The 26,483-nt window shown below is 33.2% G+C and overlaps 1 protein-coding gene across 1 annotated transcript; it reads right to left on the reverse strand.

The window, feature by feature from the left end:
- Window positions 1–13,860: 13,860 nt before the first annotated feature.
- Window positions 13,861–16,884, reverse strand: LOC114302105 (calmodulin-like protein 3). Its single transcript, XM_028247076.2, has 2 exons — window positions 16,079–16,884; window positions 13,861–14,142 (listed from the first exon to the last, which is right to left on the reverse strand). The coding sequence occupies exons 1-2, from the start codon at window positions 16,659–16,661 to the stop codon at window positions 14,132–14,134; spliced, it is 594 nt and encodes a 197-aa protein (XP_028102877.2). The 5' UTR covers window positions 16,662–16,884; the 3' UTR covers window positions 13,861–14,131.
- Window positions 16,885–26,483: the final 9,599 nt, after the last annotated feature.

Consider the following 26,483-nt stretch of genomic DNA (forward strand, 5'->3'; position numbering starts at 1 on the left):
TTTCTAAACTATTGTCAAGTAATTGACCCCTGAAATTAAAAAACTTAGCCCAAAGATGCCCTAAGTGTACTGTCTAAAACTAAGAATTCGGTGGAATATATAATGACGAAAGACCATTTGCAGAATGACTTAAGCAACGACTTTGAGTAGATGTGGGCCTAGTTGGCCACTCTCAAACGGCGAAGCCAAGCCCACAAAACTCAGTCACAAGCGAGCCGCCCCAAACTCTACAGCAAATGTAACTCAAACCTTTTTTTGTAACTCAAACCTAGCAATGTGAAAATTCTTTCTTGTCCAAGCTGCTGCCTTCTTTTTTTTCTTTTTTCTTTTTTTCTATTAATTTTTTTTGTATATTTGAATTAGGAATGTAACTGCCAAATTAGGAGAGAAATCACAGTTGAAGGGATTGAATCTCATAGTTAAGTGTTAGAATTTTGACCAACTAAATTAGTACAGATCAATAGTATACACCTTATTTTATTTTGTTAGTACATTGGAATTCGGAATATAACTCCTAAAGCGGGAGAGAAGACTCACATGTGGGAGACTCTAAATGCACAAGGGATAGATTTAGGATTATCATTATAGGGGTGCGAAAGTATGTTTAGAAGTGTAAATTTTTTAAATTTTTAATTATTTTAAATTTTTTAATGTAACATATGATATTTTTTAAATTTTTAGGGGTGTGGTTGGCGCCACCCACACCCCCTGGATCTATCCTTAAATGCACCCAAAATTATTGGTTAGACACTTCATTATATATATATTAAATTTTACCCTTAAGTTAAATTACTTAAAGGGTTTATTATACTTTTTTATCTTTAAATTATTGTCAAATTATATACGTAATTTCTAAACTATTGATTGAGTTTACTAAGTCTCTAAAATAAATAAGTCGAAGTCTATTTAGTTCTTAAACTATCGATTAAATCTATTAAGTCTTTAAAATATTTAATTGAAATCTATTTAGTCCATGAAAAAATTATAAAAATAAAATATTTGCCTATAAGTATCATAAATTATAAATTAGTCTAAGACCCTATTTAGTTAAAATTTTATTTCAACAAAATTATAAAATTTTATTTTGTTTTTGAAAAGTGGACATCAATTCTTTTAGTGAATTTTTTTTATAAGAGTAAGAGTAAATATCGATAGTGTACTTTTTAAATTATCTTCTACAATGACTACTTGCTTGCTTTTATCAAGTATTAAATGTTGAATTTCATTTATAATTTTTAATTGATTGTTAAGTTTTTCACCAAGTTTTTTTATTTTTAATTTTAATTTTTATATTTGTTCTATTATTATTTGTAGAAAAATATATTTAAATTATCTAATTATACTTCTTTAGTATATCTAATACTCGTATAATTTTATTGGCAATATTGAGATATCAAACTTTAATATTAATTTAAATGCACATTGAAATAAAACACTTTTTAAAAACAAAACAGAAATTTAAAAATTTTATGGAATAATAATTAGGTAGGTTTTTTTAAATTTTTTATTTTATAATATTTATGGGCATATATTTTATTTTTGTAATCATTTGAGGAACTAAATATGTTTGAATTAAATGTTTTAGGGATATAATAGATTCACTCGATAGCTTATGGACAAAATAGATTTTGATTAATATACTTTAGGGACTTAACAGACTCAATCGATAGTTTAAGTACTAAGGGTGTGTTTGATTGGACGGACTGAATAAGGGGGGATTAAAATCCATCGAACTTGAGTCTTGGGACTGTGAATCCCCCGGACTATTTGGTTGGATTGGATATATATTCTGTGCTTGTTTTTTCATGGGATTAGATGTCTAGAAATGATTATTTTGGATATGTATTCTGTGTTTGTTTTTTCATGGGATTAAATGTCTGGTTGGACGGATTGGATAGAATAAATAAACAAAATACTATTTTACCATTTTTCAATTGTTTACTAAGTAATAGCAATATTAAACGTATCTTTAATATTTTAATTATTTTTAGCTAGATTAAATAAAATTTTATTTTATTTTATTTTTTACACAATTAAATAATTTTTTTTAAATAAATAAATAAAATATCAATAAAAATTTATATTATTTTTTTAATTAAAATTTTAAATAAATTTGTTTTTAAAAATAATAATAATTAAACAATGAAATTAAATAAAACATCTATTAACATTTAAATAATGAAATTAAATAAAATATAAACAAAATTTTAAAATAAAACATCAATAAAATATCTATAAAAAATTATTTAAAAATAAATAAATAAAACATCAATAAAAAGTTAAATAAAATTATTTTATTTTTAAATTGAAACATTTAAATTTTATTGAATTTTATTAAATATAATATATAATTAAATAGTAGAGGGTCAAAATGGTCATTTCACCACCTAATCCCAATAGTAAATAATCCTCCCAAAATTATCCAACACCCTCCCCTAGGATAATATAATCCCCCACATGGGGGATAAGGAGTCCAGCCGGACTCCATGTTCGGCGAACTAAAAAAAAAACAAACATCGGATTGAATTTATTGCGCAGATTACAATCCGCACAGTAAATAATCTCCCCCTTATCCCCCCAATCAAACACACCCTAAGTAGACAATTTGGTGATAGTTTAAGGGTAGTTAGCGTAATAAACCCTTACCTAAAAGACCTGATTCAAAGCCCTAAATATTGAGAAATCAAACTTTAATATTAATTTAAATGCACATTGAAATAAAACACTTTTTAAAAACAAAACAGAAATTTAAAAATTTTATGGAATAATAATTAGGTAGGTTTTTTTTAATTTTTAATTTTATAATATTTATGGACATATATTTTATTTTTGTAATCATTTGACGAACTAAATATGTTTGAATTAAATGTTTTAGGGATATAATAGATTCACTGGATAATTTATGGACAAAATAGATTTTGATTAATATACTTCATGGACTTAACAGATTCAATCGAAAGTTTAAGTACTAAGTAGACAATTTGGTGATACTTAAGGGTAGTTAGCGTAATAAACCCTTACCTAAAAGACCTAATTCAAAACCCTAATCTCTTCCACTCTGAGCTCTGGTTGTCGGCGACATCATCGACGTCATTTTCGGCAACACCATAGCCACTCTCTCCACCTCTGACTGACATTTTCAGTCGGCACCTTCAGCAATCACCCTTCGCCCATCTCCTGTCCTTCTCCGATTCTTTGTCAGCCCCTAAAGCCCCATTTACGCCTCCTGTAGAAAATTTAATGTATAAAGAGAAATAGAGAATTGTATAGATATTGATTGTATTATTGATTTGTGTTGAATATGTTTACAATGATTCTTATATATAGAAGAGTAGAGTAGGTAGGTGTGTAGTAGGTGGAGTAGGTGGTAGTAGGTGGTAGTGGTAGGTGAAGTAAGATGTAGTTTTTTTTACATTCAATAGCCCCCCTCAAACTCAAGGGGGATAGGAACTAACCAACTTGAGTTTGGAGAGAGTAACAAAACAGGAAAATAATCTGACAAATAAAATAAAAAATGGATAGGAGACACTGTATGGTCGTGTCAGACCATTGCAGCAGATAATGTCTGGACAGTTTATGAGGTCACACCGGACCGATGTAGAAGCTAACCGGAATCAATGTCGGGACAGTTTATGGGGTCATGCCGGACCGTTGGAAAAGCTAATCGGAATCAAATGTCAGGACAGTTTAGGGGGTCATGTCGGACCGTTGGAGAAGCTAACCGGAATCAATGTTGGGACAGTTTATGGGGTCATGCTGGACCGTTGTAGAATACGCTGTATGATGGTGTAGATAGGCTGCCCAAATATATATACATGGATATATATATCGAGCCCTCAAAAGTCGCGCCCACTGCATCAAAAGTCGTGCCCGAGAGAAAGTATCGAACGGCGAACCATCAAAAGGCGCGCCAGACACGCGGCGATGCACGTGATCGATAGAGCGCGTGTCGTCCTCTTCGTCATTGTCAATATAAACCAATGCGGAGGCTGTGTAAACCAAACTAGTCTGAAACCTCTGAACATTGTCATTCTGAAACATCTGAACATTTGCATTCTGAAACACTCTGCAACCCATAACATGGCCTCTTCTTCCCGTTCAGCTACCCAGAATATGGCCTCTTCGTCCCGTGGTCTGCTCACTCTCTTTCCCGACCTCAACGAGTCCACAAGAGAGATAACTGGTGCGGTTGCCCTTGAACCTCAACCAAGCGCCTCTGGTTTTGCTCCGTTGAACTTTCCTATGCGGTCTGTGGAGCAAAGAATGGCAGTGCAATCGGATATTGAGGCCAATCAGTATACATTGAAGTCATGCGTGGAGACCATGACTGCGGTCACAAACTTGTCGCACCGGCTTCAGAGTAGAACAAATGAGGTGCAGCAGTTAAACGCCCAACTGGCTCTGCTCCAGCGCATGTATAAGGATGCGCGAGCAGAGATAAGTGTGCTAAAGGCGAAAAATAAGGAGCTGAAGCGGAAGGCCACCGTCATGTTCCGATTTGGAGGTCCGCCATATGCTGCAGTGGAGGAGCATGGGGGAGTGAACGTGCTCGGTGGATTAGAAAGCACTGAGACCGGACTGGCACGGGACACCCAAGATAAAAGTAAGAAGAAGAGACCTGCAGTAGAGTAGAGAAGGGAAAAGAAAAATCCCTCCTGTGGGAGGGAGGTTGTTGTGTGTGTGCTTTTTTTTTTTTTTTTTTGTGGTTGTAGAATTGTGCTCGGGGTTGATCCCCGATATGAATGAAACAAATGTGTTGTGCAAACCCGGATGGTAGGAAAGACATGCAGAAAAAATCAAGTGGTGAGAATGTTTGATGTTTTTTTTTTTTTTTGAGAAAAAATATATATATTATTGGTGGCAAGAGGAGGAGTGCCTACGGAAGTATGGCTCAGTGATTGGGTGAAGATATGACACTGATATATTTTATAATATTAAAATAATAAAATATATGTATAATAAAATAATATACAAGTGGATGGGGGTACAAACGTGATGAATGATGGTTTCTGCGGTTGTTAATATATATATATATTCTATATACTCTAGTGGGTGGAATAAAATTAAGGGAAATGATGGATATGATTAAAGTGGGCCTGGTGGAGAGAAAAAAAAAAGGGACCAGAGAGAGTTTAAAGTGCATTGGTTAGTGGCATCACGTGGGTAGCTTTTCTTTTCTGTGTGTGATGGGTGTGTGTGTTTATGCCATCTGTGTGCCGTGTGTGTTCAGCGAGTCAGTAAGTTGTTTCAGCAGCAATGCCTTTGTTGTGGACAATAAAATCAAAAGCATCTTCCATGTAACCACCTTCACAGCCTGCATCTTTGCTACTCTTGTCACAGTCCACTAGTTCTTGCTCAGAGAGCGCGATCAACTCTCCTGTTGTGAGTTGAGTGATCCCTTCTGTGGCAGCTATTGCCGAAAATGCCCAACAACTTCCATATTGATCTTGATCCTTAATGGCGGTAACAACTCCTTTCTTTCTCCAGTCCATGCTAGATGGCACTGCACTCACATTTTCGTACCTAAATGGTGTTACTGTTGAGGACCTTAGGCGGGATGAATCGCTTTGACGAAGCAGAGAAGAGAGCTGGGTTTGGTGTTGCTGCATGCTTAGCTTCATGGCCTTGAAGAGAGAGAGATAGAGAGACTCAACTGTTGAGAGAGAGAGAGATTTTGGGTGTTGCAGAGAGAGCCCCGGGAAAAGAGTTGCCGAGAGAGAGCAGACTGCCTCGAGAGGGCGAGCAGCTGCTGCCCTCACTTCATGGTTGTGAACTTCTCTCTACTAGTGTTGCTGCCACAGTGAACTCCACCTTCTGGAATGCCGTCATCTTCCAAGAAATGGAGAAATGGAGAAGGAAAAACTGTGTATGGGCTGAATCTCTCTCTCTACTAGCTCTCTCTCTCACTTCAGTTTTGATTTAAAATGTAAAAACACAAGACATGGCCTCGATGGCCACCAATCTCTCTCTCTCTCTGGCACGAACTGGTTCGGAGATGAAGAGATCACACACAACACATGCATACACAAGCAGGAAACACACACCCACACACCCACAGCACTCTCTCTCTAGAGACCCATGCACACAACACACCCAGCACAAACACACATAGACACACGGGATAGGGGGGAGAAGACACACATACATCTCTGATGGTTAAAGTATTCCTACGGCAGTGCAAGGCTCCGAATTGGGCTGCGATATGAAGGCAAGCCCGCCTGAGACTCGTGAGCAATATCAGATGAATTGGCCTTGTTGCCCAATTTCAGTCGCGCTGCTCCAGCAGGTACCGTGGTGTCGTTGGAGTTGTTTTGTGGGTGTTCGAGTGGGAGAAATGTTGCCACTGTTGATAGCGAAGAACTCGAAGCTATGTGTAGAAAATTCCAGCGGGCAGCGAAGGCAAAGTTGCCGACCGGCTGCCCGCCGGTGAAAAAAAAAAAATACAGGCCTAAATCTTATAGGTCTGATACCATGTAGAAAATTTAATGTATAAAGAGAAAAAATTGTATAGATATAGATTGTATTATTGATTTGTGTTGAATACGTTTACAATGATTCCTATATATAAAAGAGTAGAGTAGGTAGGTGTGTAGAAGAGTAGAGTAGGTAGGTGTGTAGTAGGTGGTAGTAGGTGGTAGTGGTAGGTGGAGTAAGATGTAGTTTTTTTTACATTCAACACCTCCACTTCTCCCTTCTATGCACCCTCTTGCCGTCTTCTTTCCTTCTTCTTCCTTTCCATCTTTTGCAATTGCTGCATCCCCCTCTCTCCTCCTCTCCTCTCCTCTCCTCTCCTCTTCTCCTCATTTTTTCTCTTTCTTCATTGCCTTGTCCTTGTTTTTCTACTACTCTACCACTACAACCCCCTCCTTTGGCACAACTCCTTCCCATCATGAACCCCCTTATCCCAACTCTCAAAACTTTAGATCTCAAATCTAGGGTGATCTAGGGTTTTGAAAGGAAGAAGAAGATGAAGAAATGAAGAAAAAGAGAAGGAGAAAGTTTGCGAGTGGTGGTGGTGAACAGTGGAATAGGGTTGTCAGGAGTCAGAATACGGTAGCAGAAGTGGCCTGGTGGCGACAAAGGCTAATTGGGGTGGGTGAGGATAAGATTGGTATTATTTGGGGCGTTCAAAGTGAGTAAAAAAAAAAAAAAATTCAAATTTTTACTTACGGTGCCCTAAGTAGTGGGGTGTCCAACCTATAATTTGGGGCACATTTAGAGTTACCCCTCACATGTAGGTAGAAAATGTTGAACATTACAATTTTGACCTACTAAACTAATCTGGTTAGTTGTCCAAGCTTTGCCTTCAATTGCAAGGTTGGGGAATATCTAATATGCTTTTTTTATAATAATTTTTTTTTTAAAAAAACAAGGGACAATTATAAAAAATAAAAAAAATCAAAGTTTGATTCTTGTAGCAAAATAAATTCTGAGTTTTCTGTTAATTTCACTTCATGAAAATAAGTAAATGGTTCAGATTGAAAACAAATCAGAAGTTTGGAGTTTAAATTAGAAAAATTTAAAACTTAATAGTTTATTTTGTTACAAGGATCAAATCTCTGATAAAGTGAAAATGGGAGAAGGGATGCGACTAGGAAAAAAAGAACAATGACGATGGTGATTGGTAGAGGGTACGACAGTCAGGCAAAGGCAACAATATCTTCTTGATAATAGAATGATTAGCAAAGGCGACGATGGCAGATGATCAATCTCTCTTTCCCTCTCTTCTCTTTCATTCCTTTCGTCTTTGTTCTCTTCCCCATCTCTCCCTAGTGTGTTCTCTCTCTCCCTCTCTCTTTTTGGTTGAGAGGATGGTTAGTGATGCCTGGGAAGGTGGTTGGAATAAATGGCTGAGGGGGTTGAGATTGTTGGATAATGGTGATGAGGTGGATTTAGGGTTGATGGAAGAGGGTTTGGGTGGCTAAAAGGGGTTTGGTGGTGGTGGAAAAGGATTTGAGTAGCCGTAGTGGTAGTTTGGGGATGGATAGTGGTCGTGTTGATGGTTGAAGTGGTATGTTGCCGGAGAGAATAAAAAATAGTGGTTGTGGTGGATTATAGAGAAACTCTTGAATAGCCCATTATGCCTTTGAAAGTGGTCGCATATTGTATGTGCGCAATTTTAATCAAAAAAGTAAATCATCATTTTTAATTGGACTATATTGACATAATTTTTAAAATTAAATGTCAAAATTGAATAAATTAAATTTGTAAAGATCAATGACATAAAAAACAAAATATAGAAACTACCGACATAATTTAAGCAAAATAAAAATATCATAATAATACTTTTATTCTGTCCCTTTTCTTGGTGTGTAAAAGTAGTAAAGATAGACTAGAATAGCTATGTTATCAAAAATTTGATTATTTTATAAGAAAAATTCCAGAAAAATCATTTGGAAAATTTGCACCAATGGACCTCAAACTTTTTTTTGGTTGACAAGTAAACTTTCAAAACTTATTTTCTGCCTATTTCGAAATCAACTATCTAATGTCAATTTAACCAGAGTAGGACAATGAGCAAATCTTGAGTGTGTGCATTAACACAACGCACACACTATTTAAGTCAGAGAGTGCAGTTATCAGGATTCAACCTCACACCTAAGTTTTGGATATGGTTCGTCCAGCATTTAGAGAGTCATCCTTGGACTACTGCACCAAATCCCTAAAAGTTGACTCCAAAAAGTAAAGAATCTGAGATCTCAAGATTTATATTCCAAAACCTTATCAAAGTGTCACAACTCCTTCGTTGCACCTCAAACTTCTGAATTGAGTAATGGACATTTAGCTAAATATTACAGAAAAAAACAACGGTAAAACACGTGTAGATGATGAGACTTCTTTTTTTTGGGTCATGTTCCCAATCTTTTTTGTTTGATTCTAACTAAGAATAGTCTTAGGAGTTTTCAGCCCTCCAAAAATCATTTTTGTTGTTTCTTGGCTTCTTAAGAATATGTTTATCGAGTAACATAAATTTATCATTAATGGTCAATATTCACTTGAGATGTAGTCCTTGTTTGTCATAATTTAAAAAAGTTAAAAAATTAAAAAATCGCTATCCTATTTAAGTCACATTACCTCTCTACCACATTGTTTCAAATCCAACCCATACTCAACCTATATTTCATAAAAAGTTAGAAAGTGTACTTATTTAGATCATCCCAAACCAAATATGCACTATAAACTTGAAATTCTTAACAATTTTCTTGGTACAATTATGATGTTGTAGACTCTTTATATGTTTATCTCTTGAGTGTTGTTATTAATACCCCAATTAATATTTTGGATCCCTCATTTATTTGGACTGTTACCTACAAAATTGAAAACTTTAAAAATTTCTATGAACTTTTCAAATAATGCAAAAATTATCCTTCTAAAAATATTACATCCACCAAAATGTATATCACTTATCACGCTCACTAAAAACCCTTCATCTTCCAAAACCTTTAACAATTGAATTTACAATTCTTCCTCTTGCCGTCAAAAGAGTTATATTGTCAAAAGAGTTGCGCCCTCAATCTCTATCACAATAGATCTCTCACTGCTAATCTTTCTCCATCGTCAATCTTTCTGTCATCAATCTTTTCACCGCTATGTTCAAACCTATGTTGTCGAACGAATTACTCATATTTGGATCTGTGTTACAAAATAATTTGTACATGTTTGGACTTGTGTTACCGAACATTATAAAAACTTAATATCATGTGTTTGTGAACAAGTTGACCCATCAAAATTTAACTAACAAAGATAATTATGCATTAACCAGTTTGATTAACAAATAAAAATAAAATTCATTGCAAAACCAAAATATAAGGATGCATTAAGGTTGCATCTACAGTGCCGAACATATAAATAAAAAAGTTCGGATCCAAAGTACCAAACATATGAATAATGTTCGGTTAGACATTGTTGAACTAGTGCATTTAATTCGGCCTTGTATTGCCATTATTTTGGCATATATTCAAGAGTTCACTATTGAAAAAAAGTCGAACCGTTTTCACTATTTATTTTTTTTTTTTTTTAATTCGGCCTTGTATTGCCATTATTTTGGCATATATTCAAGAGTTCACTATTGAAAAAAAGTCGAACCGTTTTCACTATTTATTTATTTATTTTTTTTGGTGCACTTTTGAAAAAAATTATCATATGGTCAACTTCCTTCGAGCTGTGAACATCATTCAAGTCGTGAATCTTTTCTAAGCTTACATTGTGATGCTTCATTCGTCTCATTGGGATTGCTAGAAAAAATTTCACTCATTGCCATTATAGGAGAAGTGTGTATTGTCGAATAGTTGTCGCCGTTTTTGCTATTGCTACCGGAAGACTAGCTGTCGGAGAGTTTTGAAAGATTTTAAAGGTTTTAAGGGTATGCAGGTTTTGAGGGTTTTGAAATGTGTAAGTGGTGATAGAGATGAGTACTCTTATAAGCTCTATGTTATGATTTAGTGAGTGGGTAGATTTTATTGTGAGATGTGGTATTCTAAAATAATTTATATCATTTTTAATAATTTTATTTAAAATTATTATTATAATAAAAAATATATAAAAAATTAAATATTTAAAATATTAATTAGGGTGCTAATAGAAACACCCTTATCTCTTGCTAGGTCGGTCACTTGGGTACCAAATTATTAAAAATTGGACAAAAGATGGAGGACCCCGAGAGAGAGAGAGAGAGAGAGAGAGAGAGAGAGAGAGAGAGAATAATAATAATGTTATAATGATTAGAATTTTGGAAAAATTACTCATAAATCCTATTTTAGTAAATGTTACACTAATTAGTCCTGAATGTTTTTTATTAAACCATTTAGTCCTGATTATTTTTGGTATATCGTCAAACAAACATCAGCAACATCTTTGTGAACATTCAAGCACATCATCAACATCGAATATTCAGAAACATGAAGACCATGTTCAAACATTCAAAACATTCAAGAACATTGAACATCATCGAATCTGGTGTTTATGAAAACATTCAGAACATTGAACATTAAACATTGAACATTGAGATGTTGCTGATGTTTATGAAAACATTGAACATTGAGATGTTGCTGATGTTTATGAAAACATTGAGCATTGAGAACATTGAACATTCAGAACATTGAACATTTATGAAAACATTCAGAACATTGAACATTGACATCATCAACAAGAACATTCAGAACATTCAGAAGATTCAGAACATCAAGAACATTCAGAACATCAACAAACATCGAACATCAAACAACATCGACCATGTTCAAACGTCATCGAACAAGAACAAATTGAGATCCTCTAGCTCCAATAATCTCACCCATGGTCATCAAACATCAAGAACAAGAACACTTTTGTCGTGGCCTAATCGTCGGGAATTACTGCCACGGTGTCCTCATCAAAGACGACGTCGTAATCGCCGATAGCCTTGGCGGCGCTGCGGCCTTCATCTCCGCCGTCCTCGATGGCCTCTCTATTCCCTCCACCTACGTCTCCAAGGTCGGTCCCGACTTCGCCTACGATGTCAATCACCACCCCATCGTCTCCTCCTCCTCGCTCACCACTGTCTTCTACGCCCATTTCTCTTTCGAACCCACAGAATCGAGACGCCAAGATCGGGTCCTCAGGCGGGTCCGATCCTGCGATCCGATTCTCCCATCGGATCTTTCCATCGGAGGCGGCGGGTTCCGTGGTGGTGGTGGTCGTCGTGAGGGTTGATACTGAAGATTGATGAGAATTGAATCTCCCTCTTTATATATATATATATATATTTATATATATCCATCTTCATTTTTTCAGATCTGGGTTTGTGTGTTTAGGGCTAATAAATTATGATGATGTTTCATCAAACAAATTGTTATGATGATTGTTTAATCGTTATTTTGATGTTTGATGTTATTTTAATCGTTATTTTGATGTTTAATCATTATTTAAAAAATTGTTTAATCGTTATTTTTATATTGTTTTGATGATGATGTTGTGATGTTTGATGTTGTTTTGATGATGATGTTTGATGTTGTTTCGATGATGTTACTCATAAATCTAATGTTTGATGTTTGATGAATAATCTTAATGTTTAATGGTTCAAAATCTGTGTTTGATGTTTGATGAAGAATCTTAATGTTTAGTGGTTGATGTTTGATGATTAATCCTGACGTTGCTAATGGTCGATGTTGGATGAATAATGTTTGATGTTTGAAAAGAAGGGAAATTATAAAAAGGCCTATAGTAAGCTTCTTGGGAAATAGGACCTATTAGTCCAACAAAAAACATTCGGGACTAAATGGGTTAACATTTCCAAATTTAGGATTTATTGGTGTTTTCCCCTAGAATTTTTTATTGTATTAAGTTTATCATTTAATTTATTAATATTGTATTAAAAATAGACATGAGCACCTTATCTCTTGCTAGGTTTGCCACTTGGGTATCAAATTGTTAAAAATTGGACAAAAATGGAGGACCCCTTGAGAGAGAGAGAGAGAGAGAGAGAGAGAGAGAGAGAGAGAGAGAGAGAGAGAGAGAGAGAGAGAGAGAGAGAGAGAGAGAGAGAGAGTAATAATGTTGTAATGAGTAGAATTTTTTTATTGTATTAAGTTTATCATTGTATTAAAAATAGACATTAGGAAGATTGACTAATAAGTCTCATATTTTAAATTTGTGATTTATATAGTTCCATATTTTTTTTTGTGTGATCTATTTAGTCTTTTTAGATGTGTAATGACTCATTTGCCCGCTACAATGGAGTGTCACATTTGGAAAAAATATACTAAATAATTTTTTAATGTCACATTATACCCGCCAAGTTGGAGTGTGACATTTGAAAAAATTATACTAATGAGTTTTTTTTTTTAATAGTTTTATATCATACCCGTCACGTTGACATATTTGAGAAAAGTACACTAAAGAATTTTTAATTTTTTTTTGGAATATCACATGTAAGTTTTTTAGAGTGCTACATTATACCTGTTACGTTGGAGTGTCACATGTAACATTTGGAAAAAGTACACTCAAGATTTTTTAGTTTTTTTTTTGGAATATCACACCATACCCACTACATCGTCACATTTGAAAAAAGTATACTAAGAAATTTTTAGTTGCCATATTATATCTGTCACGTCGTCACATTTAGAAAAAAATATATTAAAAAGTTTATAATCGTTTTTTGGAGCGTCGCACCATACCCGTCACATCGTCACATTTGAAAAAAAAAGTATACTAAAGAGTTTTTACTTATCACATCATGCCGCCACATCATCACATTTAGGAAAAGTACACTATGGAATTTTTAGGCTGTGTTTGGTGCAGCACTCTAATCATAATTCCACCTCTTCTCTTGAGGCCTCTGTTTGGATGGGGTGTTCAAAAATTAATTCCACCACACATTTCAAAACACACTTATCTTTCACGTTTGGCAGAGCTCACTCCAAGTAAAGCTTTCACCTTTTTGTACATACCCTCTATTTTGTACATGTTTGGTAAAGTTGAATTTTTGAATTTTTGATTTACCCAATTGTCCGTTCGGACATCCTCCCAGATGTCTGGCCGGTTGACCAAAACAGTAACCTTTTTTTTTTTTTACAATTGCCAATCGCCACCTATTATTTTGGAAAAAAAATTATATTTGTTTTTGATATTTTTTAAATATAGAAATTATTTTTTTAGACCAAAATGACAAATTATTTTTTTGAATTGAATTTTAAAAAGAGTTTGGTTATGAGTTTTGAATTGAATTTTCAATAAAGTTTTGAGTTGTGTATTTAGTTATGAGTTATAAGTTTTTCAATTAAGTATTAAAAACTCTTTTCAAAACTTATAACCAAACAAATTTTCTTTTTTTCATATGTCACATCAAAAATTTAAAACTCAATTCAAAGCTCTTCTCAAAACTCATAACTAAATGAATTTTTTCTTTTCAAATCATAATTCCAAAACTTACAAACTTAAAATATAACTCTATTCTCAAATCATAATTCTAAAACTCTACTAAACACTACCTTAATTTTATTTTGGAGTGTCACATCATACTCGTCACATTTAAAAAAAGTACACTAAGGAGTTTTTACTTGTCACATCATACCCGTCACGTAGTCACATTTAGGAAAAGTACATTAGGGAATTTAATTTTTTTGGAATGTCACATCATACCCGCCACATTTGAATGTCACATCATACCTGTCACATTAATAAAAGAGTATAGTCATCCACCAAAACACTATCAAAATCAAAAATAGGATCACACGGAACGAAATTCTCCACTAATAGGATTTAGCAAATCAATAGAAAAAATTTGGAACTAAGTGAAATACTTATTTGTGAGATGAGATTTATTGATAAATATCCCTAAAATTTATTGAATTAATACAGTTGTGGCAAATTACACAATAAATAAAATGTGATATAAAAAATGTGACCATAATTAATATTATTGAAGACACAAAAGACAAATATGTTTTTTTTTTTTTGGGTAAGTAAAGACAAATATGTTTTGCCTGCATGAACATATTCACGTATGAACATGCCCAATTAGTCGCCTATTGGGGCTTAATGTAACTAATAAGAGGAACTCTAATGGTGATGGTGTGCTAATGTTGATGTTAAAGTTAAAATTAGAGTAATAATTTTAATAGATTCAGTTTTAATAATTTTTTATTTTCATGCCAGGTTAGAGTAATTTTAAATTTTGAAAAGAACTCTTCTCTGTCTCTTTTATGATGGATTACATAAATGACATTGTCTTAGATTTTTTTAAAAGAAAATAAAAAAAATGACATTTGCACTATTAAAATAATATTAATAAATTATATTATTTTAATATTATAATATACTAAAATTTAACTTTATTGTTGGCATTTTGACACAAATTATGACATGTTCCAAAAGTGAAAATTATTCTAGTGTCCTATGCCTCAACAAATCAATCACCAAACTCTATAACTTATGTTGTCTTTCCAATCACCAATATAAAGTAATGCATCTCACTATTTTTATCAATCATAATTTTTTTGGGGCACCATCACCTACCGATGTGGATATAGTAAGTCTTAAGTGATGTGACGTACATCAGCAAGGAGTATTGAATAATTTTTCATCAGGAAAGAAAAATTTAAATTTGTTCAGTCCTAAAATATGTGAACAAGACATAGAATTTAATTGGGGCAAAATTGTAGGGCCCGATCCAAAAATTGTATTACCTCAAACCAAATTGTATATCTCATTATTTTAAATCAATTAAAACTTTCGTTGTGTTTACACACTTGATAGTGAGAATAAAATTAAACTCCAAAAAGGTCGATTTCTATATTCAAATCTTCTAATGTCCCAAACTATTTCTCATGATAAATCTCCCTGCCTTATAATTGTGTAGAGGAGAGGTGAACAAAGGTCAAAATAAAACTCCAGAAAGGTTGATTTCTATATTCAAACCTTCTAATGTCCCCAATTATTTCTCTCTCATGATAAATCTCCCTGCCTTGTAACTGTGGAGGGGAGAGGTGAACAAAGGTCATATTTGATAATATTACAATAAAACCCAATGAATTATAATTCTAATGATAAAAATTAAATACACAACATATAATCATTACAAAGAGACCCACAAAATAGAATAAAGAGCCCTAATAAATACATAATGAATAAGGCACATGGTTAGGGAAATTTGAATCACTAATCTCCTAATGAGGTGTAAAAATTCTGGTCAGTAGAGATAATTCCATTGAGATTAATCTATGAATTTAAATAAACATAATTGATATATAAAATGCAATTTCATTAGGCCGTATTTGGGAACATGCTAAATTAGTCACAAGAAAAATCAATAAAAAAAAAAAATTATTCTCCCTTTTTTTTTTTACATTTCTATTAGTTGTGAGTCAAAATTACTTAAAATATCAATTTCAAACGAACCTTTAAATTTGTAAAATAAGAGTAAGGTAGTATTTTTCACTAGAATTGGATTTTGAATCTCAACCTCCACAAAATTATTGACATTTTCACAAAACAAACATAAATTTATGTGAATCAAATTACTAATCCAATCCGACAACATAAGGAGTAAAACAAACATACCAGAGAGACATGAGAGATCCGAACAGAGATAAACCAAACTAACCTTTCATCATAGATCGAAACTCATCAAAATCCACAAAACCATCTCCATCTCTATCCACCCCTTTAATCATCTCTCTACACTCCTCAATGCTACAACTATCACACCCTAAACTCCTCAACACCCTCTGCAACTCCTCAACTGAAATCAAACCATTCTTATCACAATCAAACATTGCAAATGCATCCATTAAATCATCGTCTTCTTCGTCGATGCTCACAACTGTCATGAACTCTTCTATGTCCACCAACCCATCTCCGTCGCGGTCCATTTCTAAAACCATTTTTTTCGCTTCCTTGGCGGCCGTGGATTTGTCCACGTGTCCTAAGCTTAGAAGGACTTGGCTTAGCTCCAGGGGAGAGAGCTTTCCATCACCATTGGAGTCTAAGAATTGGAAGACATGTTTGAGTTGATTTGGTACTTCCATGGATGTAAAAGTGGAGGTTTGGAAGTTAGTTCTAGAGAATAGGATATTGGGTTTTCTTCTCTTCCATGGATTAGGATTTCTCAAGGTCTTGAGTTGTTGAAGAAATTTTGTAGCAAACTTGTGAAGAGAGGGTAAGCAAGTTTTGTGAGGATCCAACATGGTGTGGAGAGAGAGAGAGAGAGAGAGAGAGAGAAAAAGAGAGAAGTGGTGGTCGAAAAACGGTAGTTAATAGTCACAAGAGATAGATGAATGATTAAATGTGTGTTGACGAGAAGAGAAATGGAAATAAATAATAGGGTCGGTTTGAATTAAATTTAAATCTGAATGAGACAATTTGAAGGGTTGTGGAGTCCATCCTGGCTTTTGTTTAGATGATATCAATAGTTCATTTTGTAAGATTTTTAATATATATTATTTATAAAAAAAATTAAATTAATTTGATAATTATAACATTTTCTTTTTATTATGTTTACTTCTGCAAAAATAAATGATATCCATTAGTTGGCCCTATTAAGCTCTTCAACTTCCTTATGCAAGTTCAGTCCAAATCCAGGATTTCCTGCTGTGGTTCCTGCCTTAAACGACGTCATTTTGGAACAAAACTAACCCCCCCAAAAAAAAAGAAGTAAAAAGAGAAAGAAAGAAGTTGAAACTGACAGGAGGACGGAATAGAGCATCAACCGCGCAACCTTCATTTCTGGCTGCTTATTCTCCCTTTTGTCCTTATTCTTCTCTAAGATTAAAAAAAAAAAAATTAATGACTAATAACTAAAGATTTTAAAATTAACAATCAAGCAAACTTCAATAGTCCCAAGATTTGAGATGTTGGCTTTTGTGGGATTCGACATTTTGGGTGATAAACTCTTTGGTTGTCTCTCCTCCCATTAAGTCAAACCCTTTAACATTACAATAGATCATAGGGTTTGGTTATGGTGTGCAACTTACACCTTACACCTTATACCTTACACTTACACCTTACACTTACACCTTTTGTAAAAAATTAAACCTTACACTTACACCTTTTTTGAGGTTGCACACCATGTGCAACCCACTTACACCTTACACCTTACACTTATACCTTACACTTACACCTTATACTTATACTTACACCTTACACTTACACTTTTTGTGTAAGTGGCACATGGTGTGCACTTGCACACTTAAGAAAACTCCTAGATGATAACAAAAAATCACAAATATCATAATTGAAGTATTTGGTAGAAATGAACCCAAAATTTACATAAATGAAGTGGATATTACAGAAGGTGAATTCTATCAATCAATAAATCTTGTAAAATTGTGTTTATTGTGTGGAAATTCTGTTTATTTTTGTGTTATGTTTCTTGTATTTAGTTGGACTAAAAAACTAGAGTTAGGATCCTCTTTAGGGTGCTGTTGAGTTTCATGAACTCACATACTGATCCATAAAATAGTTTGTCTGATGGAGTCTTTTATACAAATCATTCATGTAAAAAATCATATTGATAGAACAACTATAACCAAGTATTTGGTTCATATTTATCTTAAAAAAAAAAAGTAGCAATCCATTGTCAAAATCAAACTTGTCATTTATTTTTTAAGTGCAAATTTGATCTAATCATATAACAAATGTTGTCTGATCGACCTGATTTTACACATGGATTATCTAATTGAATAGTCGTACTGGATGATGGTTCGAACCATTAGGGTTGGGCCCATGATTGGATGATCTTTTACATAAATGACTTGATGGAAGGGTCGTGATTTTTACATGAATAATCTGATCAAAGGTGAGACCTTTAATTTTTATATAAATGATGTCGGAGGGTTGTACAAATTTAACCAAATCATATAGCAAATGAATCAATAGTCTGAACTCAAAAAAAATTATCAATATAACAAATGAATAGATAGAGAGTTGTTTTTTTTTTTTTTTTTTTTTTTTTTTTTTTTTTTTAGCAGAATCGATAGAGAGTTTGAACTCAAAAAAAATATTAGGTGATTTAGATCGCCAAATAAATTTTCATGTGGACCAATCACGAGTGCCCATCTCAATAAATAAGTGGCCATCTCAATAAATGTGAACCCGATGTCTCATTTTTTATTGGATTTTCAAAAAGATGGATCCTAATAAATATGGGACTTTAGGTTACATTTGTCAAATGATTACGTTTTTGGTACCGTTTGAAAATTTAAGTTTTAGTTAAAAAGTCGATAAGTTATTTTTTATTTTTTTATATATATTTTTTATTTATAAAAATTAAAAAATTATTAAAAAAATTAATTCCTAAAAGTTTTTAAAATCACCCATAATTACTTAAGGTTGTTTGGAGAGTGTTAAATTAGTATACTTTTCAACTTTTATAAAAAAAAAAAACATAAAATGTGAATTGAATTTAAAATAATATGATAAAAAAATAATATGACCTAAATAAAATAAAATACTAAAATAATATGTATTATTTTAACACATACCAAACAAAGCTTTGGAGCACCTTTGTCACCTTGCAATAATTCCACCGCGCCATGTGGGGCCACATCAAACCAAGCACTCTGTGATTCAATCCGTGACATCCTTTTCCTCCTAAACCATCCAAACTCATATAATATATCTAATAATATATTATAATGTAAAAACTCAATTGTGTGAATTTGAAGTTTAGCACTAACTTTTTTTCCTATTCCAGAAATATTATTTTAAAAGATATGTTTATCATCTAATATATATTTTAGATAAACTATAAATATATCTTTTAAAATTTATTTAAAATATAGATTGTCTCTTACAGTTTTAAAAATTATAAATACCCTATTGTCAGAATTTGTTATTCAATACAATTAACAAAATAAAATAGAGATTTTTGGTGAAACCTTTTTTTTTTTATTTTATTTTATTTTAAGATAAAGGATAACTTAACTAATTTAACTTCAAAAAGTCCCTGTGAAAGAGGTATGTAGCTCAACAAGAACACACCATAATTTTCTCCTTTTTTTGGACAATATTGCCCTTCCACACATAGACACACACATATATATATATATATATATATAATATTTGAAAATATAATCAGTGAAGATGATTCGAAATCAATGAAAATGGTCTTTTAAATACAAAATTTATTTTGACGATTTATTTAATTATGTTTTAATTTATTTAAAAGAGAAAAATAGAATCAAAATTTATTTTGTCCCATTATTTCTCACCTAAACCTTTATCTTAAATGTTGTTAGAATTTATTTAATATTTGATTAAATCAGGAGTTCAAATAGCCCAGCACAACAGTAGTTCAAAAGGTTCAAAAATTTCAAGTGGAAGATATTCAAATTAGTAATGATGGAGTACAACGGCTATAAATTCAAATGAATACAATGGCTATAAACAGCTATAAATTCAAATGAATACAATGGCTATAAACGGTTATAATCGGCTATAAGTTTCATTATATATACCAAAACCTCTAATGTAAACATGTTACAAAAAAAAAATCAGAAAATATTCTTTAATCTATAATCACTCACATCTATTTTCTCAAAAATTCTCTAAGAAGTGTTCTTCAATTTTTGTTTACATCCTCTCTCAGAAAATTATACACTTAGCCTTATAGCATTAAGCTCATCTTTCCTGTGTGATATTTATAGAAAAATCAAAACTTCATTTTATATATCTATCTTTGAGAGATAATTCTTGTAACTTTCTGTGAAAACAAAAACACATTCTTTTCAATCTTGCAAGAGTATAGTACACTCAGTGTTCTTGACTTAAAAAGTTTATGTAAAATCCGTGGAGGATTGCTTCATTTGTAAAGAGGTTGCTAGCACCCCCGTGAAACTAGAGCATAGTAGAATATCTCAAGTAAAGCTTGAGGAGTGAATGTAGGCCGAGTTGAAGCCGAACCACTATAAATTTGTTTGCCTCTCTCTCCCTTATCTCTTTATTTTATTTAAATTGCTGTAGCTATATTTCACATTTTCACTGTGCTAAAATCATTAACTGACATAGTTGTTAAAATACTTATTTTAATTATTTTTATTTCATTAACTATATTTATATATTGTGCTAGTCATAATTTTTATTAGAGTATCGTGTGTTTGATTATTGTTTGAGTTTAATCAGGTATGTTGATTTGTTGATTAGTTGTTTTTTTTCTTTGTTTTTGTTTTTTTATTTATTTTTATTGTGTATGATTTGATTTTGTTTGATAGAATGAGAATAAAATTTTTCTCAAGTACTATGTGCTCTGTTTTTGTTTGATAAAAATAGAGTAAAATTTTATTCTGGTACTATATGCTCTATTTTTGTTTGGGAGTAAAATTTACTCTGATTTTATGTGTTATGTTTTTGTTTGATGAAATGAGAGTAAAATTTTACTCTGGTATTATGTGTTCTGTTTTTATTTGATAGAATGACAATAAAATTTTACTCTAGTACTGTGTACTTCTGTGATTTGTTTTTGGACTCGTAGTGATAGTAAAATTTTACTTTGATGGATAGTAAATTTTTACTGTCAACTGATTGCAGATTTGAAAAATGGTTTTATCTCTTATGTTGTTATGCAAGTATGGTGATCGTACCATTATGTTCAAGATTGTGTCAAACTGCACATTGAAGGATTTAATCGATTTCTATTGTTTATAGATGATACTTTCCTAATTGGCAAATAGAAGGGCACATTGTTATCAATTACAACGAAGGATAGGGATCAAGGTCGATACTATTGTCAGTGTCTTACAAAGTTAAATTTTACTTATTTTCAGAGTAAATTTTTACTTTTAATTATAATAACAATTTAGTGTTTTACTTTTTTGGCCTTTTGTGTATTATACTTACTAATTGTAAAATGTTCTCTCTTTCAGATTTTTTTTCCTTTTACAATTGGTATTGTCAATATAGAGACACTACAAGAAAATGGGGCTTAAAAGACGGAACTATTTGCGACGGTACACTTGACTTTTTGCGACGGTAAAAAATACCGTCTCAAAAAATCAGAGTATTTGCGACGGTAAAAAAATGCCGTCTCAAAAAACAGAGTATTTGCGACGGTAGAAAAATACCGTCGCAAAAAAGGAGAGTATTTGCGACGGTATTTTCTGCCGTCGCAAGTACTCTTCTTTTTTGAGACAGTATTTTCTACCGTCGCAAATACTCTGTTTTTTGAGACGGTATTTTTTACCGTCGCAAATACTCTGATTTTTTGAGACGGTATTTTTTACCGTCGCAAAAAGTCACTTTTGTGGTTTTTTTTTTAAGTGAATATTTTTAAATTTTTAAATATTTTTTTAAATGCACTTTACTTAAATATATCTAAAAAAAAAATTATGAAAAAATATTTTTAAAAATTAATAAATACATACAAATATAAAAAAAAATGTATTGAATTATTGTATTTCTTTTGTATTTTTGGTATTTAGTGAATTTTTAAAAGATTTTTTTACTTTTTAGGTGTATTTATGTTAGGTGTGTCTAAAAATTAAAAAAATTAAATATTAAAAAAATTTAGTAAAAATAATATAACACGGAAAACAAGAAAGTATAATTTTCTCAAAAGAGTTTTTGGAAAACTCTAACCTAACATAGTGATTCTGGTTTTGAGACAGCTTCATATATATACAGTCACAAAATAGTTTGAATAAATTTAATGATATTTTTCTGTCACAAAAAAAATAAAAAAAACGATGTCGTCTTACTCTTTTAATATAACATCTCTTTTCATTCATTTTTTCATCTTCCTGTCTCTCTGTATTTATCTCTCTCTGTTCTCTTTATCTCTTTCACTCATCACTCTTCTTTCTCTGTCTGTCTGTGTATCTCTCTCATTTTCTCTCTGTGTCTCTCGCATATCTTTCTTCTCTCTATCTCTTATGTCTTCTCTCTTTATCTCTCTCGCTCATCTTTCTTCTCTCTATCTCTCTCATTTATTTATTTTTTTTTCTCTCTCTCTTATTTATATCTCTCTCTATCTCTCTCGTCCATCTCTCTCTTTCTGTGTCTCTCTCTCGCTCATCTCTTTTCGCTCTATTTCTCTCTTTTTGTCTATCTTTCGCCCATCTCTTGTTTCTCTCTCTTTTTCTATCTCTCATTCTCTCTCTCTCTCTCTCTCTCTCTCTTTTTCTGTTTATCTCTCTCTCTCTGTCTCTCTCTCACTCTCACTCTCTCTCACTCATCACTCATCTCTCTCTCTGTATGCTTGTCTATTTGTGTATTTCTCCCTCATTATATTCGTCTTGCTCACTCTCTCCGTCTCATATTCTCTATTTATCGAGCTTCTCCTCGATTTATCTATCTTTTCTCTCATCTATTTTCTCTCTCTGTCTCTTTCGTTCATCTCTCTTCTCTCTATCTCTCTCGTTCATCTCTTTTCTCTCTCTGTCTCTTTTTCTGTCTCTTACTCTCTATCTTTTTCTCTCTTTGTCTCTCTCTCTCTCTCTCTAACTCATCACTCTTCTCTGTTTGTCTGTCTGTCTGTCTCTGTCTCTCTCTTTCTCTCGTTGTCTCTCGCTCATATCTCTTCTCTCTATCTCTCTCATCTGTCTTCTCTCTCTGCCTCTCTCACTCATCTCTCTTCTCTTTATCTCTCTCGCTCATCTCTCTCTGTCTCTTTCTCATTTATCTCTTTTCGCTCTTTCTCTCTTTGTCTATATCTTTTCATCCATTTTTTCATCTTCCTTTCTCTCTCTCACTCATCACTCTTCTCTCTATGTCTCTCTCTTTTTCTGTGTCTCTCTCTCGCTCATCTCTTTTCGCTTTATTTCTCTCTCTTTTTGTCTATCTTTCGCTCATCTCTTGTTTCTCTCTCCTTTTCTATCTCTCCTTCTATCTCTCTCTCTTTCTCTCTCTGTCTCTTTTTCTGTCTATCTCTCTCTCTCTCTCTCACTCTCACTCTCACTCTCTCTCACTCATCACTCATCTCTCTCTCTGTATGCTTGTGTATTTGTCTATTTCTCCCTCATTATGTTCGCCTTGCTCACTCTCTCCTTCTCATATTCTCTATTTATCTATCTCTTCTCTCATCTCTTTTCTCTCTCTGTCTCTTTCGTTCATCTCTCTTCTCTCTATCTCTCTCGTTCATCTCTCTTCTCTCTCTATCTCTTTTTCTGTCTCTTACTCTCTATCTTTTTCTCTGTTTGCGTTGCTCGCTCTCTCACTCTCGTCTTCTCTATTTACTGAGCTCCCTTTCGATTTATCGATCCACTATAAGAAAATGCACTTTTAGCGACCACTTTGTCTCTCTCTTGCTCATCACTTTGTCTCTGTCTATTTTTTTTTTCTCTCTCTCTCTCTCTCTTTATCTCTCTTCTCTATCTGTCTCTCACTTATCTCTCTCTCACCACCTATCTTCTCTACCATATTCACCACTACTGCAAATGCCATTCCACTACTACCACTGTTGTCACTCCATCTCTACAACTATCATTACTACCATCATCGCTACCACTCCACTACCACCACTACTACTACCATTACCTCTCATCTACCACCGCTATTCTATCTCCTCTACCACTACCACAACTTCACCACTTATCTCATTCACCATCACTACCACCACCACTATCACCTCTTATCCACCACTTTCACCACTACTGCCATTTCTATCCTCTACCACAAAAAATTAGTTCTTGATTTTTAGTATAAAAAAAAAAAATGAGTCACAAAAAAATTATTTTCATTGACCACAAAAAATTAACTTTATTTTAATGGAAAATATTATCCCTACTTCTACCAAATAAAAAAAAAAAATAATTTTTTATTCATTAAAATAAATATGAAACAAATAAATTTTCAACCTTACTAAATGTAAAAAAAAATAAAATTCATCAACTAAAAAAAAAAATTATTTTAATAAAAAATAATTTTTTTAACAATTCTTCCGTTGCCAAAAAAAAAAAAAACATTTTATTATTTAAATATTCATTTGTAGAAAAATAAAAAGAATTCCAAAAAAAATTCCATCCCCCCCCCCTTTTTCCATTCCCACTCGGGTTCTCCTACCCCAAACCCAAAATCCCCAATGTCAAAAATCCCTAATCCCTTCCCCCTTTTCCATTCCCGCTCATTTTTCATCTCATCAGTCTCTTTGTCACTCTCATTTTCATCTGCACAGATCGACTCCACACCGATCAAACTCGCAAGATCGACTCCTCACCGATCGACCTCACTCTCTCATTGCACCGATCGATCTCATAGGTAAGCTTCTCTCTCTCTCTCATCTCGTCAGTCTCTCTCTCACTTCATCTCATCAGTCTCTCTCTCACTCTCTCATTTTCGTCTGCACAGATCGACCTCGCAAGATCAACTCCTCACCGATCAACCTCGCAAGATCGACTCCTCACCGATCGACTTCACGGATAAGCCTCTCTCTCTCTCTCTCTCTCACATCTCATCAGATCTGTTATTTATTTGGAATTAAATATGTTCGTTTCTGTTAGGCAATCAGATCTGTGTGTGATTTTGATAGAGAAGTGTGGGTTGTTTAATGGAAGATATTTGGTTGGTGAAGTGAAGTGGGAAAAAAAAGAAAAAAGAAAAGAAAAGAAAAACTTTACAGTTTTTGCTATCTGATGCAAACATTCCCCATCCAAAGCCCAGAGAGAGAATCACATATTTAGTTGTAGTGAAGTAAAGTAGGTGTTGATTGCAATGGAGGTGGAGACAACTGTTGTAATATTGGTGGCTAACACAACAACCATGGTCATCATGGGATGTTGGAAGTGGCAGTGATGACAATATGGTGGTGGTGGAGGCAGCTGTGATATTGATGGTATGGGGCAGTTTAGGTAGTGTTTAGGGGGCATCTTGAGAAAATGGGAAAATATTTAAGAATTGTTTCACAAATGGGAAAATATGGTATTATGAAGTTCTTTATAATTTTCCTTAACTTAGAAATCTAGAAACATCTACAGTTCCGAGCATGCTTTGAGCTATTCAATGACCTCGTTTGGTAAAACTTAGTTTCAGCATTTTTAAATTTTGAAACACATGCTTAAGCGGTTGTACTTAGGAATCGTAGGGTGTTTGGTGAAACTTTTTGCCTTTTCAGATTATTTGTTTTTTCAGCTCAAAATAAGGCAATTTTTTTTTAGTTTGGTTTGAGTTTCTAGTGTTTTTCTATCTTAAACTATGGGACTCTCTGATTCTCTAAATTGGCTCTGCATATGTCGTGTGACTTGTGCCTAATAAAATAGGGTGGAAGTGGTGGTCTTGGGGCAAATTTGTATTATAATGGGCCTATAAAAAAAGTGAATGGATCATGTAAGAAAAGCAACATCCTAAAACCTCAATGAAAGTGGAAAACAGCCATGTCAGGCTTATTTCGTTAGTTGCTTCACTATAATTTCCCATTCCATAGTGGTTGTGTTTTTTTTTTAAAACAAATTAATTTAACTTATCATATAGCCCTTGACATAACAAAATAGCAAAAAAATGAATTTATAAAGGAAGAAAAGAAATGCGTGAAGCACTGGGTGAAAAAAGAAATGAAGGGACTATACAGATGTGAAGCCCAGCGTGCTCGGAGAATTGATAAGTTATTGTTATTTAAAGTCCTGTGCATGGAGAATGGGCCTCTATCCAATCATAGTTGGACTAGCACTAGTAGATTATTGTTATTTAAAGTCCTGTGCAAAATAAAGTAATATAAGCAGATGACTTATAAAAGAGAAACACATAGGCTTATTTCTTATTATCTCGTCAAGGGATGCTACTATTTGTTCAGTATCATCATGTTTAGCCATGGAATTGATTGAAAGTGTCAGCCACTAGGCTATCCCCAGTTAATGTTTTCAAGGACAACTGAACATTGTAACCTAAATCTTTTTGGCACGAGGAAAAAGAAAAGAAAATAAAGAAAAATGGGGAGGCGTTATGGATCAGTTTCATAGGATAATAAAACATATACGTTAGTTTTTTATTCGAGAATTTGTAGTCTGCATTGTGGGAGAAGACGGGACTCCAATCGGGTTCCCGAATTAGGAGTTAGAGACGAATTTCACTCTAGGCAAATTAGT

The sequence above is a fragment of the Camellia sinensis genome, chromosome 5, assembly GCF_055761805.1.
Source record: "Camellia sinensis isolate YWXY chromosome 5, ASM5576180v1, whole genome shotgun sequence".
Classification (NCBI taxonomy): Eukaryota; Viridiplantae; Streptophyta; class Magnoliopsida; order Ericales; family Theaceae; genus Camellia; species Camellia sinensis.

Excerpts from the sequence above, each read along its gene's own strand:
- LOC114302105 (XM_028247076.2), bottom strand. The coding sequence starts at position 16,661 with ATGTTGGATCCTCACAAAACTTGCTTACCCTCTCTTCACAAGTTTGCT.